The sequence below is a fragment of the Triturus cristatus genome, chromosome 5_2 (assembly GCF_964204655.1).
Source record: "Triturus cristatus chromosome 5_2, aTriCri1.1, whole genome shotgun sequence".
Classification (NCBI taxonomy): Eukaryota; Metazoa; Chordata; class Amphibia; order Caudata; family Salamandridae; genus Triturus; species Triturus cristatus.
The window spans coordinates 477,447,453-477,467,728 of NC_140588.1; the positions used below are offsets into that span (position 1 = coordinate 477,447,453).

The 20,276-nt window shown below is 42.4% G+C and overlaps 1 protein-coding gene across 4 annotated transcripts in view; it reads right to left on the reverse strand.

Moving 5' to 3' along the window:
• LOC146823179 (putative G protein-coupled receptor 141) overlaps positions 1-20,276 on the reverse strand; it is a 264,196-nt gene that overhangs the window by 71,254 nt on the left and 172,666 nt on the right. For 2 of the 4 annotated variants that reach the window (XM_085607461.1, XM_085607460.1), the window contains exon 2: positions 7,237-7,368. The exons of the other annotated variants lie outside the window; for them this stretch is intronic. In XM_085607461.1, coding sequence (XP_085463587.1) covers positions 7,237-7,360 — 124 coding nt within the window. In that variant the 5' untranslated portion in view covers positions 7,361-7,368. The remainder of the gene's footprint in view (positions 1-7,236; positions 7,369-20,276) is intronic. 4 annotated transcript variants of the gene reach the window in all.

The following is a 20,276-nucleotide window of genomic DNA, read 5'->3' on the forward strand; positions in this document are numbered from 1 at the left end:
GCCCTTGATTGGCTTGAGCAGAGATCACTGGTGAAAACCATAAGGGAAGGTCAGATAGGAAAAGCGGAGGCTCAACGTCCCATAAGCATTAGCAAACGTGGCTGCAGAGCAGTAACTTTAACCCTTACATTTGGAGGCATCATTGCTTCCTTCCCTGGTACCTGGCCACCGCATGGACATTCCATTATTGTCATGTGAGGGATAAGGATGAAGCTTAGAAGAAGACCACACTCTAGAGAGAGACCTTTGTTGTCCACAGACCTTGCCCTCCAAATAAGTCACTTGGGTCATTTCTCAATCCTGATTGGGAGAAGTCACTATTATTACAGCAACCGTTTAGACGACCCCTTTATGATCTCCTGTTAAGGAATATGAGCTTTTGTTTAATTGTAAAAAAACATGTACATATTAGAACATTAATATTAACTTTCAAACATTAACATGTGGAGCAGGCAAGCACACAATACTCTTTAGCTGTGTAGTATCTTGAGCAATGCCATTAGGCCTAAAAGTGCCATCAAGGCAGATTGCTGTTTATTCTCTGGCACATTTTAAATTAGCCAACTGGTTAGTATGAAATTCACACCCTGAATGAGTTTGACTAATCTGTGTGAAGTGTTACACGAAAGTCACATAAAAGTCATAAATAGTCTCTTTTTCAACCATACCCATGTCCATCTTGCCCCATTTAATTCCTAGACCTTTTTTTAGTCTTTGACCATAAGAACACCATGCCTTTGTATTGTATTTGAATTGCATTTATATAGTGTGCAATATCTTATTTACACTTTTTTTTATAACAAAGCTCAGCGTTTACGCTTCCACTGCTTCTTAGTGATGTAGCTTGTATCTGTGTCAGTTTGCACATTGTTTTCTACTGTTTTCTTGGGTAGCGTGAGGGCAACTTTCCACCAAACCAATGCTTGCTTGTTCCCTGTTTTATGTTCTTCTACACATGCCAGTGTTTCCTGTCCCAGGACTTGTGCGCAGTGCCTCCTGTCTCCTAGCGACAGTGTTTGTGTCTCCATTTCTCACTATTTGAACATCCGCTGTCCTATTCAACTTACTAGCAGACCGGAGGGTTAACATGTAAGAGGCAAGAGGGGAGAGGATGTGGTCCGTCGGCTTAAACTGCCGACTTTGGTGCAGGAAACCAGGGTTCGAGCCTCGAGGTCGCGTCCACATCCTGTGGTTCTGGGCAAATCACTTAATCTCCCCATGCCTGAATATGTAATGTAAATACGGTGCTCATGTACAGCGCTCCAATACCTTCGGGTCGAGTTCGCGCTATATAAAAGATGCAAAAAAACAGTCTGTTGTTGTGTGCCCCAACATGTGACATAGATTCTTATTACACATGAAGCAACATTATAGTCTAATAAATCAAACATGAGAGGTTTGTGTATAGCATACATCTCGAACATGCTTATTTCAATCGCCTTATTTCAAGATGCATTCATATGTAATAGTGAAATACACTATGGGGCATATTATCAAAAACGGCGATAATGGGCTTGATAATATGCTCTATGGAATTCCAATTGAAGCTCAGGTTAGATTTCCTTCACATCTAACATGGGTTTTCTGCCGCTAAAGCGGCGATAATTTTATCGCCCGTCTTGATAATATGCCCCTATTTGCGTAAGATCAAACAGTTTGGTTAAGCATGGAAACCAGGTTGATCCCAGGTTTACTGGCTTCACATTTTACACTTCAGCTACTAGATGGGTCATTTTCTTTCCCCTGCTTAACATCAGAGGTCAGTGGTTTGTTCTTTTATTTATGCTTGGTGCGCGAGGTTAGAGCATGCGTGAGTGACAGGCTCAGCTCGTTTTTGGCTCGAGGGTCCACGAGGACCTTGGCCTGAGCCAGAACCTGTCTTCTGGTTCGAGCCTTCAGTGGCTCGCCCACCTCTGCTTATCCACTTCTCAATGTGTTTATTGTCCTAGGGTCTGTACATTCTCAAGCACAGGTTCTGGGTGTTTCCTGTCGCAGCATTTGGGTTCCCCCATTTGTCATTATTCTGTTGGGGGTGGGAGGGGCAGTGGGGTGCAGCAGGTATATTCTATGTCTTTGTACGTGCCTTTTCTATTGCATACTGTGTCGTCGCTGCGTCTGTCCTCGTGTCTAGTCTTTGTCAAATGTTACACTCATGTGGAAAACTTACTACGATCAGAAGGTAAGTAGTTTTCTTCTGGTAATCGGTGAACGGGGCCTGGTGCTACGTACGCAAATAATTCAGCTTAAATTCCAATTTTCACACAGTTTGGCACAAAGGCTCAAAAGCATTATTCCATGCAAGGGCTAACGAAATTCCCATGCTTGAAATAACCAGAGGCTCGTGCTCATGGACTCTTTTTGCATGAGCTGCAAGTGAACTGTTTTTTAGGTCTCGCCTGAGACAGCGCTTTAGCGCTGCTCTCGCGAGAGCTTTTGTTAAAGGGGGATCTGGAAGTGCAAACGAGTGCTGTTCAGGCCTCCAAATACAGTGCATGTGCGCCGGGCGCGCGCACCATTTGGCAGCCTGAAAAGCACTGCGTGATCACTTTCACTCACGGCCGCTTTGATGTCCTCAGTGAGCCGCGCGGCCACTGAGGACATCAAAGCCGCCGTGAAAGTGCACACCCTTTGCCACCCCCTTCCTGCTTGTTGAAAAGCTTTAAAGTGTGCGTGTCTTTTTCTTCAATAAATAAAACTATTTATGCTCACTGTACTTCTAGCCTTTTCACTCTCAGCCATAAAAACAGCGGACGGGGACTTGCAGTTTGTGCATTTACTGGCACCAGCGCCGAAAGGGTGCAGGACATTCTCTTGCTAGGAAATGGGGGCAGATCCTTCATATCTGTGCTTCTCTCTTTGTCAGCCTCCCTGCGCTGGTGATAACGCCTTGCAAGTTACAAAATGTCTTCTCTGTGACTCAGCTTTCCAGAATCTCCTCTAACTTTAAGCTCGCTTTACACATTCTGGGCCTCAATTCGATGTTTTACTTTGTTGCAGAATTCATTTTTTTATTCGAAACTTCAATTATCTTCCACTACCTGAAAAGATAGCGCTCTTTTTCAACTACCATGTGCTATTTCTTTCTTATAACATACGTGTGGGATTTTTTCACACTTTACTGTTCCTCTTTTTTTTTTTTTTGCATAGGAGACACCGGATTTGGTGGCTAGCTTCAAGCTATGCTAGCAGATGCTATTAAGTGTCTCTTTCAAACTTATATGCATTCCAGCAGTCGCGCCATATGTTCTTTGTGACCTTTCTTAAACAAAACGAAGCGGCAAGAAAAAAAGCCACCGAGATAATTCAACATTGGAGCGCTGAAAAGAGGATATTATTACACAAGCACCTAACATATACAATATTTAAGGACTTTAAATACAGTAACGAGATGGGGAGAACTCATTGATGTCTTCGCGATCGTAAGTACAGCCTGACAATGAAATTCAAAAGACACACCCGGTCAACTTGCGCACACACATTCCCACAGAATGCGCACGGGGCGGGGCTCGGAGTTGTAAGGTCTTTTGCAATTTGCAATGCAATAGGTCTCGCATTAACGCGAGTTTGAGCTATTGACATTAATAATAATAATAACTTTTTTTTTTTTAAGCATAAATAAAAGGCATTGTTATTTACAATGCCAATAGCTGAAACTCTCGTAACTGCGAGACCTATTGCATTGCAAATGCTTGTTTATCTTCCCATACTGGATAAACCTTGAGCCGGGTGTTTATGAATCTCGGTAATAGCTTGCTGGAAACCAGCAGCTCTCCTGTCAGCAGATAAACAAAGCCCTGAAAGAAAAAACAAGCATTGGCCTAGCCAATAGATCTCGCCTTTGGGACCTTATATAAGTGCTTAGCCATGCAACAGTTGATGTTGTTGCACCAAGGATATTGTGCTGCATAACTAAATACTTATAAGGTTCCAAAAGCGAGACCTATTGGCTATGCCAATGCTTGAGTTGTTTTGCTGGCCTGCCTTGTTTTACATGGCTCACCGTGCGGGCATCTGGCAGCACTTTCCGTGGACGCAGAATTTTCCTTTTGAAGACTCCATGTTTTCAGGAACACTTATTGTGCGATTGCTGTGTGTGCATAGATTTTTGCCTCGCATCACTCATGTAGGATGGAGTTTCCATTTCCTCAATCTGTGTCCAGTAACCGGAGTGACGATTTCTGTTGTTACCATACACACTGAGAGGGTTTTCTTACCAAGTGCATGTGAATTGAGTACGGAAACCTCAAGCGTCACGTTATCCTCGCTCACTGCAGTTTGAATGCAGCAGGATGAGCCATTTATATTATAAATGGACATTGCCACCTACTGGTGTGTATTCGAAAGTACAATCTGCTTTCTTTTGAAAATTCAACTATCGGTGTAATCATGGTTGTATTTGAAACAAGACTAAAGCTGGCCAACAAGCCATAAAAGTGACCTGAGGCTGGCTTGACCGAAGAGGTCAAGTAAGATTAAAGCCACCATAATAGCTATCTCATGCGAAAGTGGCCTGCTGGTGAAATCATATGCCCTCTTTTAAAAAAAGAAAATATATATATATATATTTTTTACTGTTGTTTGTAAATGTAATAGATTAGATCACATGACTGGAGTATGTGATGTTTGCAGAACCATGTCTTTAACCCTCTCTGGAGGATTTTATTGTATGAAGTGGTCCTTCTGTAAGGTCGATAAATTCATTTTCTGAGAAGTGAGCTCATAAAACACTGGAAAGGCCCCACTAGGGTGACCACTTCACTTAAAGTCACCATGAACACTATCGAGTCCTGGACTTTATTGTGGCAATCAATTGCATTCTGGGTGCTGTAGTCTTGGTTTGGTACCATAATTATACTAACAACCCTGAAGCCAATCATTTTTTGTGTTAAGCTCCCAGTACTGCAATTACTGTCTATCAAGGCATAGAGCAAGATCGGCTTCCTATGACCATCTTTCCTCCAACCACATGCCATCAGCCCAGGATAGGAATAGGACACCATGCTGTGGGGAAGTGGATGGCATTTTCCGGAACTGCTGCTTTAGCCTTTTAAGTTCACTTCAAGCCTCTCTTCTCGTATGGGTCTCTGCAACTTACAGCCAGCCATATTATCTGATTGGCTGTCCTTATGTATGTTCCAAAGAGTAAATCTTTTATTTGGGGCTTTAAATTACTTCAGTTCAAGACTCAGTAATCTTCACTGGCTGCATCACGCTAGAATCAGCTTCAAATGATGTGGCAGGGTCATTCACCGGAAGCAACTTACCTATCTAGGCCACCCACCTTCTTCAGCCAAGAGATGGCATTAAAGGCCCAAAGACCTTGCAGCTCAAGGTACAGAACCAACTGATTTCTTACATGCCATTATTAACACTTGGAATTCCTTATCCAATGACATAAGAGCAAAACCTACCCTTTCATATTTTAGATGGCAGTTAAACACCCATTAATTATATATGATTTCCAGTATCAAATGTAGTTTATTTGTGTTCTTTGGAAAGCCCTCTAATAACCTGTAGGAGTGAAGGACCACTGTAAAAAAACGTGAATGGGTAAGGACCCAGCAATGATGGTGCATTGTTATTAGGTTAATGGAGCTAAAATGGCAATGTTGTAGTTCCCGCTTGTTTGTGTCGCTGATAATAGTGCATATCCTCATGGTGACTTCAGGGATGAACTTACAGTCACTGTATGTCTCTGGGAGATTTGGACATTTTCTCATCGCTTGACACCATGAAAAATGCCGCAAGCTATTTTTTTGTAGATGTGCAATTTGTTTTTCACTATATCATTTGGCACGGATGTGGCTAGCCATATAAAACATCCTTATCCTCATACCACTATGCTCTGCACACCACTCTACTCTACGCACTACTCTACTGTATGCCCCTCTAATCTACTATTCACCACTCTACTCTGCCAATAAACTCTACCATGCACTCTGCGGCACTGCACAACTGCACTCTGCACCACTGTATTATGCGCTGATGCATTCTGTACCACTGCAATCTCGCAACTGCACTCAACTCTACGCCACTCTACTACACTCTACCCAACTCTACTCTCCATTACTCCACTGTACACCACTGTAATCTATTCTGCATCACTGCACACCACCCCACTATACTCTACACCACTCTACAGCTCCGCACTCTACCCTGCACCACTCCTCTCTATCCTTAACCTCTCCTCTCTACTCTCTACCACGCCACAACACACAATACCTTTCCACATAATTAAGTCCATCACACACAACCTCACTCTACATAGCTCCATGACAGTTAATACCATTTAATTACTACCCACATAATTCCACAGTACACCATACCACATATTTCCACTACACAACTCTACATTACATAATTCCACAACACAATAATTCCACACCAAACAATCCCAAAACAACCCATCTCTACCTCACACTTCCACCAACCCTCTCAGCTATCTCCCACATACCCACTGCTTCCTCATCTCTTCCTCACACTATCAATACCCCCTCTTTACTGCGACCCTCTCATCCCTCCCTCACACTCCATGTCTCCTCTCTTCACTGCCTTCCCACACATTCTACCTTCCTATACCTCCTAGCACTGTGCAGTGGTCCAGCTCTCACCTCCACCCACCCGCCCCGGGTGCCCTTCCCTATCACCTCTCTCTCTCTCACACACACACCTCTCTCTCGATGTCTCATGCACTCTTCCCACCTCTCTAATAGGGTTCACTTCAGATCTTCGAACACAGTTTCTTTCCTGTGCCTTTTCAAGATTTCTGTCCCTCAAACCCATGCTCTCCATCTCTTTTTTGGGTGTTTTCTGCATACACGGAATCTTTATGCATCTATAGCCCGTTCTCCTCTCCTTCCTCCTCTCTTTATCACATCCTCTATCTGCTCCTCTATCTACTTTTTGCACAAACTACCTATCTCTTTCTATGTATTCTGTGCAGCTCTCACCCCTGTCTATTCACCATGCCCCGTAATTTCACTACACAAATACACTCCACACCCCACAATACCACAATTAGTAATTCAAATTCAACCCACAAAATTCCCCTCCACATCACATGCATCCACTCCACTAAAAATAAACACATGGGCAAAGGACATTGTCATTTACAACGCTAACAGCTCAAACTCTCGTTTGGGTTAGTGTGATGCCGCGTTGTATACTTAATTTTTTGAGGACGCATGCGGCACTGTTTCTACTCTGTGGGCACAAAGTTTAAAACACTTAACTCACCTGCACCAGGGGAATATGCTGAGTTCTGGAACGAGTGGTATTGTTCGGAGTATCGATGATAAACAGGAGTAAGTCCACTTGCTACACCGGGAAGCAACACATTGTGTGGAATCACCGCCTCCATTTCCACAGCTATGCAAATCAACACAGAAGAAGTCAATGCTGAGAAAAAACAATCTGAGCATTGTTGGTAAATCCTTTATATTGAACTGAAATCAAAAGATCAACTTGAAATGTTCTGTTTCTCTGTCTATTTTCCGTAGCGCTCTACATCTGGAGGAAATCTGCTTTTACTGGACATTAATTGGATGTGTACTAACAGGTTAATTTCTTCTCAGTTTAAGATTGGAAATTTTAGTGTTCACCCCACCACAGGGTGCATTATATTGACAAATATATCAGCTATATTCGGGATAAAAATTGCGAAATGTGTCTACAGCTGTATTTATTTGCTTAAGGTGTTTGTATAGCGCAGACATAACCCGAACAATCGAGGTCTTTACACAAAACTGCCACATTACAACATGAAAACGTTTGAGTGGGACAAGGGGGTTAAGGAGACAGATAACAAGTTAAATATCAAGGTACTGTCAGAACAGGTGTGTCTTTAAGTCTTTCCAGAAGAATGGCGATTTGGGGGCTTATTTACAAGCTGCTTGCCCCGCTGTTGCGTCACTTTTACCTTGGGGAAAAGTGACGCACGGGTGGGGCAAGGGGCTTCTAAATAAACCCCAGGGTGCTCAGTTTTATCTGATTATTGACCATCCTTGATTTTTGAAAACAGTACAGTCTAGAGTAGATTATTCTGATCTCTGACTTGGACCTCCTGTTTTGTGTTCCTTCTGTATATACATTCAGGGCCATAGATAGTATGGAAATGCACATCTGCAGCCATGTCTGTGTAAATATTGCTTTGACATACAGTTCACCATCCACTGCATGTTAAAGATTAAAAAAATGATTTCTTGCTTTAAGGAGTCAGGAGTTATTAAAGCAGTGAACATAAGGTACCGTCCTGTCATGTTGCAAACGTTCGCAGGCCATCATTTATCAAGTCACTGCTGTATTCAAGCATGAAAGAAGTGGGAACCTTTGACCAGATGGTGTAAATATCCCTAATTGATAGATGGGAGAAAGTTTTTGTTTGTGGTGGGAAATAAATAAGCCTGGGCGGAGTTCGTGAAGTTCCGCTACGTGGAACTCCGCAAACTGCACAAAAAATACTTCGCTGCGCTATGTGGAGCTCCACAAGCAGCGGAGTGCGTTAGATAAATGCCGTTCGTGGTGATTTTCAGTGCCAGGTGCTTTTCCGCACAGTGCAATCATGGCGAACGGCACCATGCACAGCGCAAGCAGGCGCTGCTTCCTTTCTGCCACTAGAGTAGATTTGTACTCGAGTGACAGCTTTCTCAACATGAACAGACGGTTTCTCAATGCGAGCAGTTGCGAGCATATGTGACCACTCGCAATGAGAAATCTGATCGCTTGCTTTGATAAATCTCGCTGGGAGTTTGATTTTCTATGCTTGCGCTCACCAACTTGATCGTGAACAAGGTAAAATATCGCCGGGAGATGGTTTCCTCGCTCACGCTCACCAACTTGACGAAGCAGAGTTTTTGGGAACTCCTTGCAACGCAGAGTGTGGAAAACTCTGCAAACTCCGCAAGCGGAGGGGAGTTCACTGCCCAGACTTAGAAATAAAGCCCCTATGTGTGCATATATCATTTTATAAGAGAAAAGAATGGCAGCTTTTACCATAAAATGTTTGTATGCATTTAAATAAATTCATCTTTCAAACATGGTGTTCTCGTAGCAGCTCTTAAAAAAAGAAGGCACTTGGAGTTTTGAAGAATCCCTTCATCTCTTAATGCAGTATTTCCCAATCCAAAAGAAACCCCAAATATCTATCACTTTAATGTATGGTCTGACTCTTTGAAGATTAATTTTCTGCCTAGAAGGGCACTTAATATGTATGTAATTTAAACTACTGTTGCATAGCCATTGGTTCACTACATTTGGCTGAATCACTATAAGCATTCTGTTGGGTGCACTATCATTTTGGGGATTAAACAACAACATAATGTGGGTTTGTTTTGTAGGGACGGTTAGTTTATTGGGCTGATTAAGTTGCTGTTGGTTTACCTTGGAGGCATGTGGTAATTGGCTACATAATTAACTCCGAGAGGTGGTTCGTTGAGCTCAACCCTCTCTCCTCTCCTCCTGGTGCAAAACGGTTATAGAGTATTCCTAACTGTGAGTAATCAGAATAGTGCATGTTTACACGACGTTCCACAAACAGGTAGATGAACAAGGCTGCAGATTATGGGCATTTTTTTTTGTTAAAAAAAATATATCATGAAACTCCGGGGTGAGTTGAGAAATTTGCAGCATGTTCACTTGTAAAAATTATCTTTCTTACTATACACGCCCTCAATTACTGTGCGCATCTATGGGTAAATATAAATATCACAAGTGCAATACAATAACCAGATTTGCACATATCAGTTAGATGCAGTGTGAAAATGGTTCCTTCAGATAACAAAGATCTAAAAAAAACAGCCATTTGTCAAACTTAACCGTAGGACTGCAGCAAAGAGGAGGATTTTCATAAACATAAAATGGATCTCGGCCACTTTTCGCAAACTGCTTAGAGGCCAGAGTTGTTCAGTTTGCAGAGGTTGGCACTATACTGCCACAATCATGAGGACGAGTAGAAGGGTCTAACAAAAATGCTTTAAAGATGACACTTCTCTGAAACATCATCCAATTCTATCCCAAGCTATTCAAGTCAATGATGCAAAATAGATGCTTTACGATAATTAACAGAGTAAGAAACACTGCATTTGTAGCGGGCACTGAATTCATGCTTTCCTATTTTCACATCATAGAGCCTTTCCTAATTAAAATTCTTATTCAAGAATGTGTGTAAAGACGTAGTCAAGCTTGGCTTAATGTTGGGGCATTTACGTCTTTCCAGGCCCTACATATCTCACGCCTTGCCAGGATAATGACATAGAAAATACATTTAGAGGCTAAATCATTAAGGTCGTAATCTGTCGTAAAACCAAGAAAGATAGTCCCCGGGGTACTCTCCACTTGTTGATGTAACACGTCCTCCAAAAATTCCTGTATCTCAATCCAATAATTAGAGATCTTCGGGCAATCCACGAACATATGGAGATCGTCCGCAGCCGGGTGCTTACACCTAGGGCAATGATATTCTAGACCCGTCACCTTAACTAATTTTCCAGGTGTTAAATATACCCTATGTGTAGTATATAAATTATTTCTTTTAAGTGCTGCAGGTTTAACAACTGCCTGCAACATAGTAAAGGAGTCCCCCCAAATGCCCTTGATTTCAGTAGAGTTGAAACTAATGACAATGCCCCAGAGTTTTTGGAGTTCGGATTCAGTCATTCCTCCGGCTTCTAGAAGGGCCCAATACCAAAAAGAAACCTCCCGTTTCCATCCACCCCTCCTTGAGACTGAATCAAATTTGGAGTTTGATGCTTCAAGGTCCCAGGATTTTGTTGCCCACCATCCTGACAACTGGTAATACTTAAATCTAGTGAGTGTACCTCCTGTCAAACCCGAGAGGGACTCCCAGCTCAAGAGCTGCGAATCTTTCTGCAGATCACCCCAACATGTTATGCCTGCCATTTTTGAGGGCTGGGACAATTGATCTTTAAGACAGTCCGGGGTACCGGGGGAGTCTCAAATTGGGGCCTGGGATGCATAGTAGGGGATATTAAGACTTTTCCTAATGTATAACCAGTTCTTCAAGGCAGCACCCAGAATCTTAAGCCTGACTTTCTTATAGAACTTCGGATCTCCGGATTTAAAAAGAAAAAACTCTTGCCCCTGGGGGATGTCATACAATAGGGCCTGAAACAATAAACCCAGTGAAGATGCATCCGTCTTATTGGCCAATATTCTGAAGTTTTTAAAATGAAATGAGTGATAGTAGGTGAATAGGTCTCGTAGAGCTAGACCACCCATGTATAAACTTCTCCTAAGCTTTTTCCAGGAGATTCTAGAGGACTTAGTGTTCCAAATAAAAGAGCCGATTTTTCCCTGCAGTTTCGCGATATCTGGTGTCATAAAAGATAGCCGAATTGAGTTAAATAGAAAAGTTATTTTTGGCAAAATGATAATTTTTATCAAATTAACCCTTCCAAAAATATTTAGAGGGAGGCTTGACCACCGCTGAAGCAAACCACAAACATCCTTAGAAACTCTGGTCAAATTAATTTTAGATATAGCTCCAATTTTCTGGGCCAGATGGATCCCCAAATACCTCATTCGAGGCTTAGCCCCTTGTGTCCCTGCTGGAGCAGAGTTTTCTGTTGAAAATTTATCGAGTTTTAAGCTCCAGTTTTGTTTATATGTTATGATTAAAATTACTAATTTATAATCACTAATTATTAGTTTTGTTAAAAGTCTTAATTAACCAATATTACTAATGAGAGAAACTACACGTGGGAATGCATACATGTTGCTTAATAATATGTGCAATTTAATTAAATGAGTATTGCAAAAGTGCTGTTTGTTTCGAGTTTGCGCTTTAAAAATAACGTGTGCTAATGCTTCTTTGTGTTGCAGACGGCTAGGTAATTACATACACATAAGGGTATTAGTGGGGATTAACACTGTACAATCAGTATGATGTGGTAACGTTGTTTTGTGTTTCTTTTAATTAAGATGGTCCGTTTTGGCCTAAACAAAGATGGCTGCTATTTACAGCCTGCGCTCGAGTGATTGAGACGTGACGAGAGGCCTTGCTGAACATGGTTGAAAGTCACCTGACCACAGCCTCTGTCTGATTTAAAAGTTTCCGTGAGGACAGCAGCTCCGGGCATGCTTTCAATTGCCCTTGGAAAAGAATAAAGCCACAATGAACAATGATAAATCTGCGGTGGCTCTGCTATGGCCAAGGAAGAGCATTCATAAATGTATCGCTTGCAAACTCGAGTTTCCTTCTTCCGTGTTTTTATTTTTGTGATTTTTCCTGGGCGGAGGTTTTCTAAATGTTACCAAGTGACATCCTTTCCTGCTCGCTCTGCTCAGCGGCTCAACGGACATTCAGAATTTGTTTGATACTTTTATTTCGTTAGTTTTGTTATAAATATTACTAGACTAGAGAGGGTCTGGAGATTTTTGAGGCCACTTCTTCCTGAACCTATGCTGAGGACGGCAGCTCGAGAGACTTTACTGAGAGACCTGTCCTGACCCATTTAGCTAGAATAGGTAACTATGAGAATAATGATTTTGCTATTGATTGACTTTCATTTGAACTAATTTAGATAAACAACTATTTGTTTCAATTCCAGTGTCGGGTGGTTATTTCTTTGTCATTTATTGAATTCCAGATGTATTTCCTATGTTTAAAATCATGACTCAGGACAATTTCTTTATGGTCGCATTGACCTCGTTTTAGATGCAGATTGGTTTAGGTTTCTCTCCTATATACAGTGTGGATAGAGTAATAGTGTGAATTTCAGTGTGATGGGCCCTAGCGTATGATGAGTGTATGTGCGTGTGACTGTGGATTTACTCTGTCCGTGGAAGTAGGGAGAATTTATATGCGCCGATCTGCAGCAGTTTCCTGGTAGCAGAGGATGGTACATATGATCATATCATTGATATGAGTGTATGGTAGCAGTATGATGGTTTTAGATTATTGTCTTGATCTGATAGATTGCTTGTACATAGGCTTTTGATTCATTGATTTATTGATTGATGTTGGTATATGTACTAATACTATTTGTTGAGGTCGTCGTATTGAGTTCTATGTAGTGTGTACGGCTTCTGGAACGTGGGGAGCTGGTGACGGTTCCGTAGTAGGGCAGAGGGAAGTGAGTGCTGCTCTCGGGAAAAACGGGATTGTTGGCCCTGTACGTATGCGGGGAAAAACGTGTGACAATTGAAGTTGCGCATCACATTGTCTGGGTTCGGAATCAGTGACATCGTCGTGTGTTACTATTAGGGACATATTTTCGGTATAAAAGGAGTGCGTATGGTAGCGAAGGTTATCTGTGAAATTCTGGTTTTAAGTCCCAGGGATCCGTAAGGTTCGCCGTTAAAGCTTATCGCTGGAGAAGTAATAGGTATTCTCTGAGCTTGTCTGAAGGACTGGGCAGAGGTAAGCGCTGCTTGGTTAACGTGTGTTATAATTCTGTAGTGGGACAGACTGTTTGCTGTTCTCGGGAAAGACAGGATTCTGTGTGCATGTTCTTCATTTTTCTGGTGTGAAAGTGCGTGAATGTATGAGCATTTAATTGATTGTGAGACTCTTTGGAGCAGTCCTAGAGGAAACAGTTAATGGATGCATGTTAGAAGGGCAGAGTAGAGGGATGTGCTACTGTGTCAACAAAAGTAATTATTCCGTAGTGGAGCAGAGGTAAGCGCTGTTCTAGAGAGAAGCGGGATTCTTGTGAGAAAGAATTTTTCTTTACTATTCTGTGGTTAGCGAAGCAGACAATGGAGATGTTTATATGTTGTAACTAATAGATTTTGTAGAATCTGAAACGAAGTCTACTGAGAAGACTTTGTAAAGGAGGGGTAGATGAGTGACAGGAGACAGGAGCGGAAGCGACTGCAGCGACTGCTGATGTCATACAGACCGCGCTGTGATTGGGCAGTGGATCAGAACAGTGCTCGCGCTGGGATTGGTGCGTTGGTGTGAGCCGCGCAGGGATTGGAAGGAGTACAGGGTGACGTAGACGCTCCAGGATTGGTGCGTTGGTGTGAGTCGCGCTGTTATTGGACAAAAGATCGTACAGTTGCGGAAGGGACTAGAGAATATTGGTAAACGTTAAAATGTATTACCAACCTGAGGAAAAGAAGAAGAAATCCTTGTTCGGTAAAATTAAAAGGTGGTTCGACAAGGATAAAAACATAATAACTAGAGAGGGTGAATTGCTACCTCCAACGAGAACTCCTGCATCCTTCATGGTTGCGAAATATGGGTATCATACCTGTATATGGTTAGATAACTGGGCTAAGTATACTAAGGAAGATGGTGTCTTAGCGTTCCCGGAACATGGTTCATTTAATCTGGCTGTGTTGAGAAATTTACCGAAAAAGATGATGTGTCTAGAGCCTAGACCAAGGCCGACACAGTTCGAGGCGTTGGTGGAATGGGAAGATGAGGTGCATGAGCGAGAAAAGCAGAGGAGTGGAGGCAATTATAGGTACATGTTCGGGAGGAAATATGATCGTGAGACTCATCATGATCGAATGAGGAGATGGCGAGATGCTAGTATGTCAGAGGGATTATATCCTATGAGAACTGTTGAAGAAGCGGAAGGGAGGAAAGGTGCAGAAAGGATGCCTGATGCAGAAGTGAGAAGGTATGGGGCTAATGATTATGAGGATGAGGTCTTGGATGACATGATTTACAAGAGACCACCTCCGTATAGACCAGAACCAGAAGAGAGCACGCCAGTTGCTACTCCTGTAAGAGATACTTTGCGAATTATTAAAACTGAGGTTATGACACCTGATCTGAAAAGTGATAGCTCTTTCACGGAAAGGGAGAGAGAGAGAGAGCGAGAGAGAGAAAATCGAGTCAGTGACGAGAAAACAAGAGAATTAGCCAGAACCACATATGAGCTGACTGAGAAAATTAGAGAGCTGACGAAAAATCCAGAAGCAGTTACAGTGCCTGTAACGATAGGTCCGGTTGTGCCTATTTTTGATAAGCAAAGAATGGGTGAAAATGGTTTGACAGTTCCCTATGTTGGAAATGGTTTGGTTGGTACTTGTACTTTGGAGGAATCAAGAATGAGGACGGGTGAAAATAATTTGAGGCAGTCGAGACATGACACATGTAGTGGAGGATTAGATGTACAGCCTAATTCAGGATTGAATACTGGTTGTTTGGGAGGAACGATTTTGGAACCACAGAGGATGGTAGAACAAGTGGGTGCAGTGAAAAAGTCTACTGAAATAACAGCTGAAGATTTGAATGATTGGTTGAAAGTTCTTCAAAAGATGGATAAAGATTCACAGGCAATTGATGTAGCCAGGTTGCGCATAGAATTGGAGGAGCTTATTGCAGGAACAATTCCTACAGATATACTGAAAAACCATCATGATGGAGAGTTGTTATTCATGTGCAAAAGTATCACCTGGAGGGCTAAGAGTACACATGACAGGTTAAAGGCAATAGCGAGTGAACAAGGAGTTGACATGGATAAGGTGAAAGCTTTGCAGAAGCCTTACAGGGTGGATTTCTCTGACAAGGATATTGAGAATCTAAATGGTGCTGGCAGAACAGGACAGATTAAGGAAATGATTGCCTTGTTGCGAAAATGGGGTGATGTGGAAAAATGGAAGGATAGATGGTACAAGAAAAGGGAAGATTCAGTGGATAGGACTTACTCAGCTTTTCCCATGAGAGAAAAAGAGAAAACAGTGGATGCTTATCCTATGAGAGAGATTCCTGGAGGAGGATATGTACATGTCCCATGGACTAGACAGGATATTTTGTCATTTACGAATGATTTCCCTCGACTGAGAGAAAAGCCCGTCGAGTGGTATAGGCAGGTAGACAGGTTTGTGAAATTGTCAAAGGTGCTGTGGATTGACCTGAATAGTCTGTTTGATATAATTGTTCCAGCAGACTTGTGGGCAGAGTGTAAAATAGTTGTAGATTGGCCTTCTAAGGAGTACCCAAGAGATCCGAAAACAGGAGCACCAGATCCAGAGGTAATGAAGAAGTACGAACAGGTTATAGTGTTCCTGAAAAATAAAGTACCCCCGAAAGAGACAGACTGGGTTAAGATAGATCGAACACATCAGGAAGCAAGAGAATCAGTTCATGCTTTTTACGAAAGGCTGATACTGGCTTTTAAACAGTTCAGTGGAGATGAACACCTGGGTGATAAGGATTTGAGTCATTTTGTATACAGATTTGTATATGGCCTGAGACCTGAAATCAGTGAAAGAATACGTGAGCATACAGTTGACTGGCAGAGTAAAAAGATTGATGAAATCCTGAGACATGCAAAGCACTTTAGTGATGAGATTGAGGCAAAACAGAGAAAGCTGAAAGAGAAGGCAATGTGGGCACAGGTGAAAGTTGCTGAGAGACAAGAAGCACAGTTGGTGGAACAGGCAAATAATCCAGGAAATAGGCCCAGATATGCGGGAAAAGGAAAGGGGAATCTAGAGGAGGCCAAGAAAAAGTTCCCTTGTCACAACTGTGGACAATTGGGGCATTGGAGATCCGAGTGTACCAATCCACCATTAGTGAGTAATGAGAATAAACCCTTAAATCAACAGGTGCAGAACGAGGGGTGTAATCATCAGCAGCAACAGCAGAAGGTTGTCAGACAGCAGAGCCAAGAGCCAAAACCGCCCTTGCCGCTGAATAGAGGGTCCCAAAAGTATAACCAGGACTCAGGATTCTACAATGATGAGCAGGTAAACAAACCGAGACGTTCTAACCTGGTACAGCAGTACTGGTTAAAGAATGAGGGGAGTGAGTCTGAAGGGGACTATTGACGGTGCCGAAGAGAGGAGGAAGAGTGCATACTTGGTGCAACTCTAAAAATAGACCAGGCAGGACCATTTGTAGATGGGAAAATAAATGGGGAGAGTGTTACTTTTTTGGTAGACACAGGAGCGACGAGATCAACTGTCAGGTCAGCAGATATTAGAAATCTTCCTCTCGCGGACGAAGCAATCCAAGTGGTTGGTGTAGCCAATACACAGATTAAGACTCGTCTTACCGAACCAGTAAGGGTAAGAATAGGGAAATTTTCAGACATGCACAGATTTGTAGTCTGTGACACCAGTCCAGTGAACTTGTTAGGTAGGGACCTATTGTGTAAGATGAATTGCACAATTTTCTGTACTCCGGATGGAATAGCTTTTGAGACACCAGATGAGGATGTTTTGTACCGGATGACTCTAGATAATAGAGAGAGTGAGATTGTTGGTACATATGCAGTGTTTAACCCAGATGATTTGCCTCAGGAGTTGAGACACACAGTAAAAACAGCGGTTTGGGATTTTACTGGAGAAGATGTGGGATTGATGAATAATGTAGATCCAGTGAAGATTTCAGTGAAAGAGGGGATTGTTTAATTGTTTATCCTAATATTCCTCAGTACAGATTGACACCAGAGATAATTGAGGGAATTACTCCTATAATTGACAAGATGATTCAACAGGGTGTTTTGAGAGAGTTACTGAGTAGCCCGTGTAATTTACCGATAATGGGGCTAAAGAAACCTAATGGAAAGTTCAGGATTGTACAAGATTTGAGAAAAGTTAACAAAATTGTGGTGGCATGTTGTCCCATTGTGCCAAATACGTCAGTGATTTTGTATCAGATTCCTCATGATGCTGAGTGGTACACAGTGATTGATTTGTGTCATGCTTTCTTTTCAATTCCATTGCATCATGACAGCCAGCCGATTTTTGCATTTCGGTTTGGACAGCGTATTTTAGCATGGTGTCGTATCCCACAGGGGTATACAGAGAGTCCTTCGATATTCAATCAGTTGTTGAAAAAATCATTGGAGAGTTTGATCATGCCTGAAAGCTCAGTACTAGTGCAGTATATCGATGACTTACTTGTGGCATCGAAGACACGTGAAGCTTGTGAAGTAGATACCATAGCTTTACTGAATCATCTGGCAGATGGAGGGTTAAAGGTATCTCCAGCCAAATTGCAATTTTGCAAGAAAGAGGTGCATTATCTTGGACACAATATTGAAAAGGGTCTGAGAAAGGTGACTGATGACAGGATCAAAATTATCAGAGGAATGAGAGCCCCGATGACCCAGAGAGAAGTGAGGATGTTTCTGGGGATGGTGGGTTATTGTCGTCAGTGGATAAGTAATTTCTCCCTGATAGCAAAGCCACTGATTAAGTTGACTAAAAGTGAGGTGAGAGACCCATTGGAACTGGATGGAGAACAAATGGCAGCATTTGAAGAGTTGAAGAGCAGAATGTGTGAAGCCCCTGCTTTGGGAATGCCAGACTATGAGAAAGAGTTTGAGTTGTACTGCAGTGAGAGAAATGGATGTGCACTTTCAGTGTTAATTCAGAAACATGGACAACTGAGAAGGCCGATTGCGTACTTCTCATCGACACTTGATCCCGTAGCTGTGGGTTTGCCAGGTTGCCTGAAAGCAGTAGCTGCTACATGCAGAAGCTTGGAACAGAGTGAGGGTATAATAATGGGATATCCTGTACGGGTATTCGTACCTCATGATGTGGCAATTCTTTTGACAAGAAGCAGGACTCAGTACATGTCACATAGTCGTTTGACTAAATATGAGAAAATCATTCTGGGAGCATCAAATATGACTCTTGAGAGATGTGTGAATGTGAATCCAGCAACGTTGTTACCAGATGCTGACAATGTGAATGTGGGAGATGATGTTGATCATGATTGTTTGGATGTGCTTGACTACTGCACGAAACCCAGACCAGACATAAGAGATTTGCCATTGCCAGAGAGTGATCATGTGCTGTTTGTCGATGGATCATGTCTAAGAACTGATGATGGTGTGCTGAGTGCAGCATATGCAGTGTGCAAGGTTTCAGAAGTTATGGAAGCTTCGCCTTTGAAAGGAGTAAGATCTGCTCAAGTGGCTGAATTGGTGGCATTGACAAAAGCTTGCAAAATTGTGAAGAATCTGAGAGTGACTGTGATGACTGATAGTCAGTACGGATTTGGAGTCGTTCATGATTTTGGCCAGCTTTGGCTACAGAGAGGTTTCTTGACGTCGAGTGGGACTCCAATAAAGAATGCTGAAGTGATTGGGAAATTGCTTGAGGCGATACAGCTGCCTAAAGAGCTAGCAGTTGTGAAGTGTGCTGCTCATGGACAAGGAGATGATTTTGTTACTCTTGGTAATCGTTTTGCCAATGACATAGCACAGTATTGTGCAAAGAACAATCATTCTAATAATAGGGCACGAGAAAGGGAGATGTCTTTTTGTTCTGTGATGTTTACTAATGTCCTAGAAACGTGGGATGAAGTGAAACAGTTGCAGGATGAGGCAGGAGATGAGGAAATGAGAGATTGGATCAAGGCAGGTTGTGCCCCAAGAGAGAGAGATCATGTTTGGATCTATAGAGATGGTAGACCAGTCATGCCCAATTCCATGTTGTCGACAATGGCAAGAATGTATCATGGCCAGGGACATCTGGGAAGGGATGCAATGATTAGGTCTTTTAAACAGACCTGGTACAATGCAAAGTTCAGGTTGATTGCAGAGAGCATCTGTCAAAGATGTTTGATTTGTCAACAGTTCAATACTGGGAAAAAGACAGTGGTGAGTCTAGGAACAATAGGCAGAGAAGGAGGTCCTTTTACCAGAATGCAAATAGATTTCATTGAAATGCCCCAAGTGAACAGATTGAGGTATGTTCTAGTGGTAGTCTATTTGTTCTCAAGATGGGTGGAGGCCTATCCGACTAGGAGAAATGATGGAATAACAGTTGCAAAGTTACTATTAAGAGAGTTGATTCCTAGGTACGGGTTCCCAGTGACAATTGAGTCTGACAGAGGTGGACACTTCTACAATGAATTCATGGGTTTAATTTGTGAAGCATTGAGCATACAGCAGAAGCTACATTGTGCATACAGACCAGAGGCTTTTGGCGTCGTTGAACAGATGAATGGCACAATAAAAAACCGAATTGGTAAGATGTGTTTAGCCACTGGAATGAAATGGCCTGATGTCTTGCCTTTAGTGCTGATGACTATTAGGTCTACTCCAGATAGAACCACAGGTTTGAGTCCGCACGAAATATTAATGGGACGTGCGATGAGACATGCATTTGTGCCTGTCAACAAGTTGATGACAATAACTGATGACATGATTTTGGATTACTGTAAAGGCCCGGCTGACGCAGTTCATTCTGTGTTTCACCAGGTTGGAGAAGACGCTACCACACTTGAGAAGAAGCAAGCTCATGATCTGAGTCCAGGGGACTGGGTGAGGATTAAGGTGCACAGAAGAAGAAATCGCTTGGTTCCAAGGTGGGGAAGGCCAAGACAAGTTATTCTGACT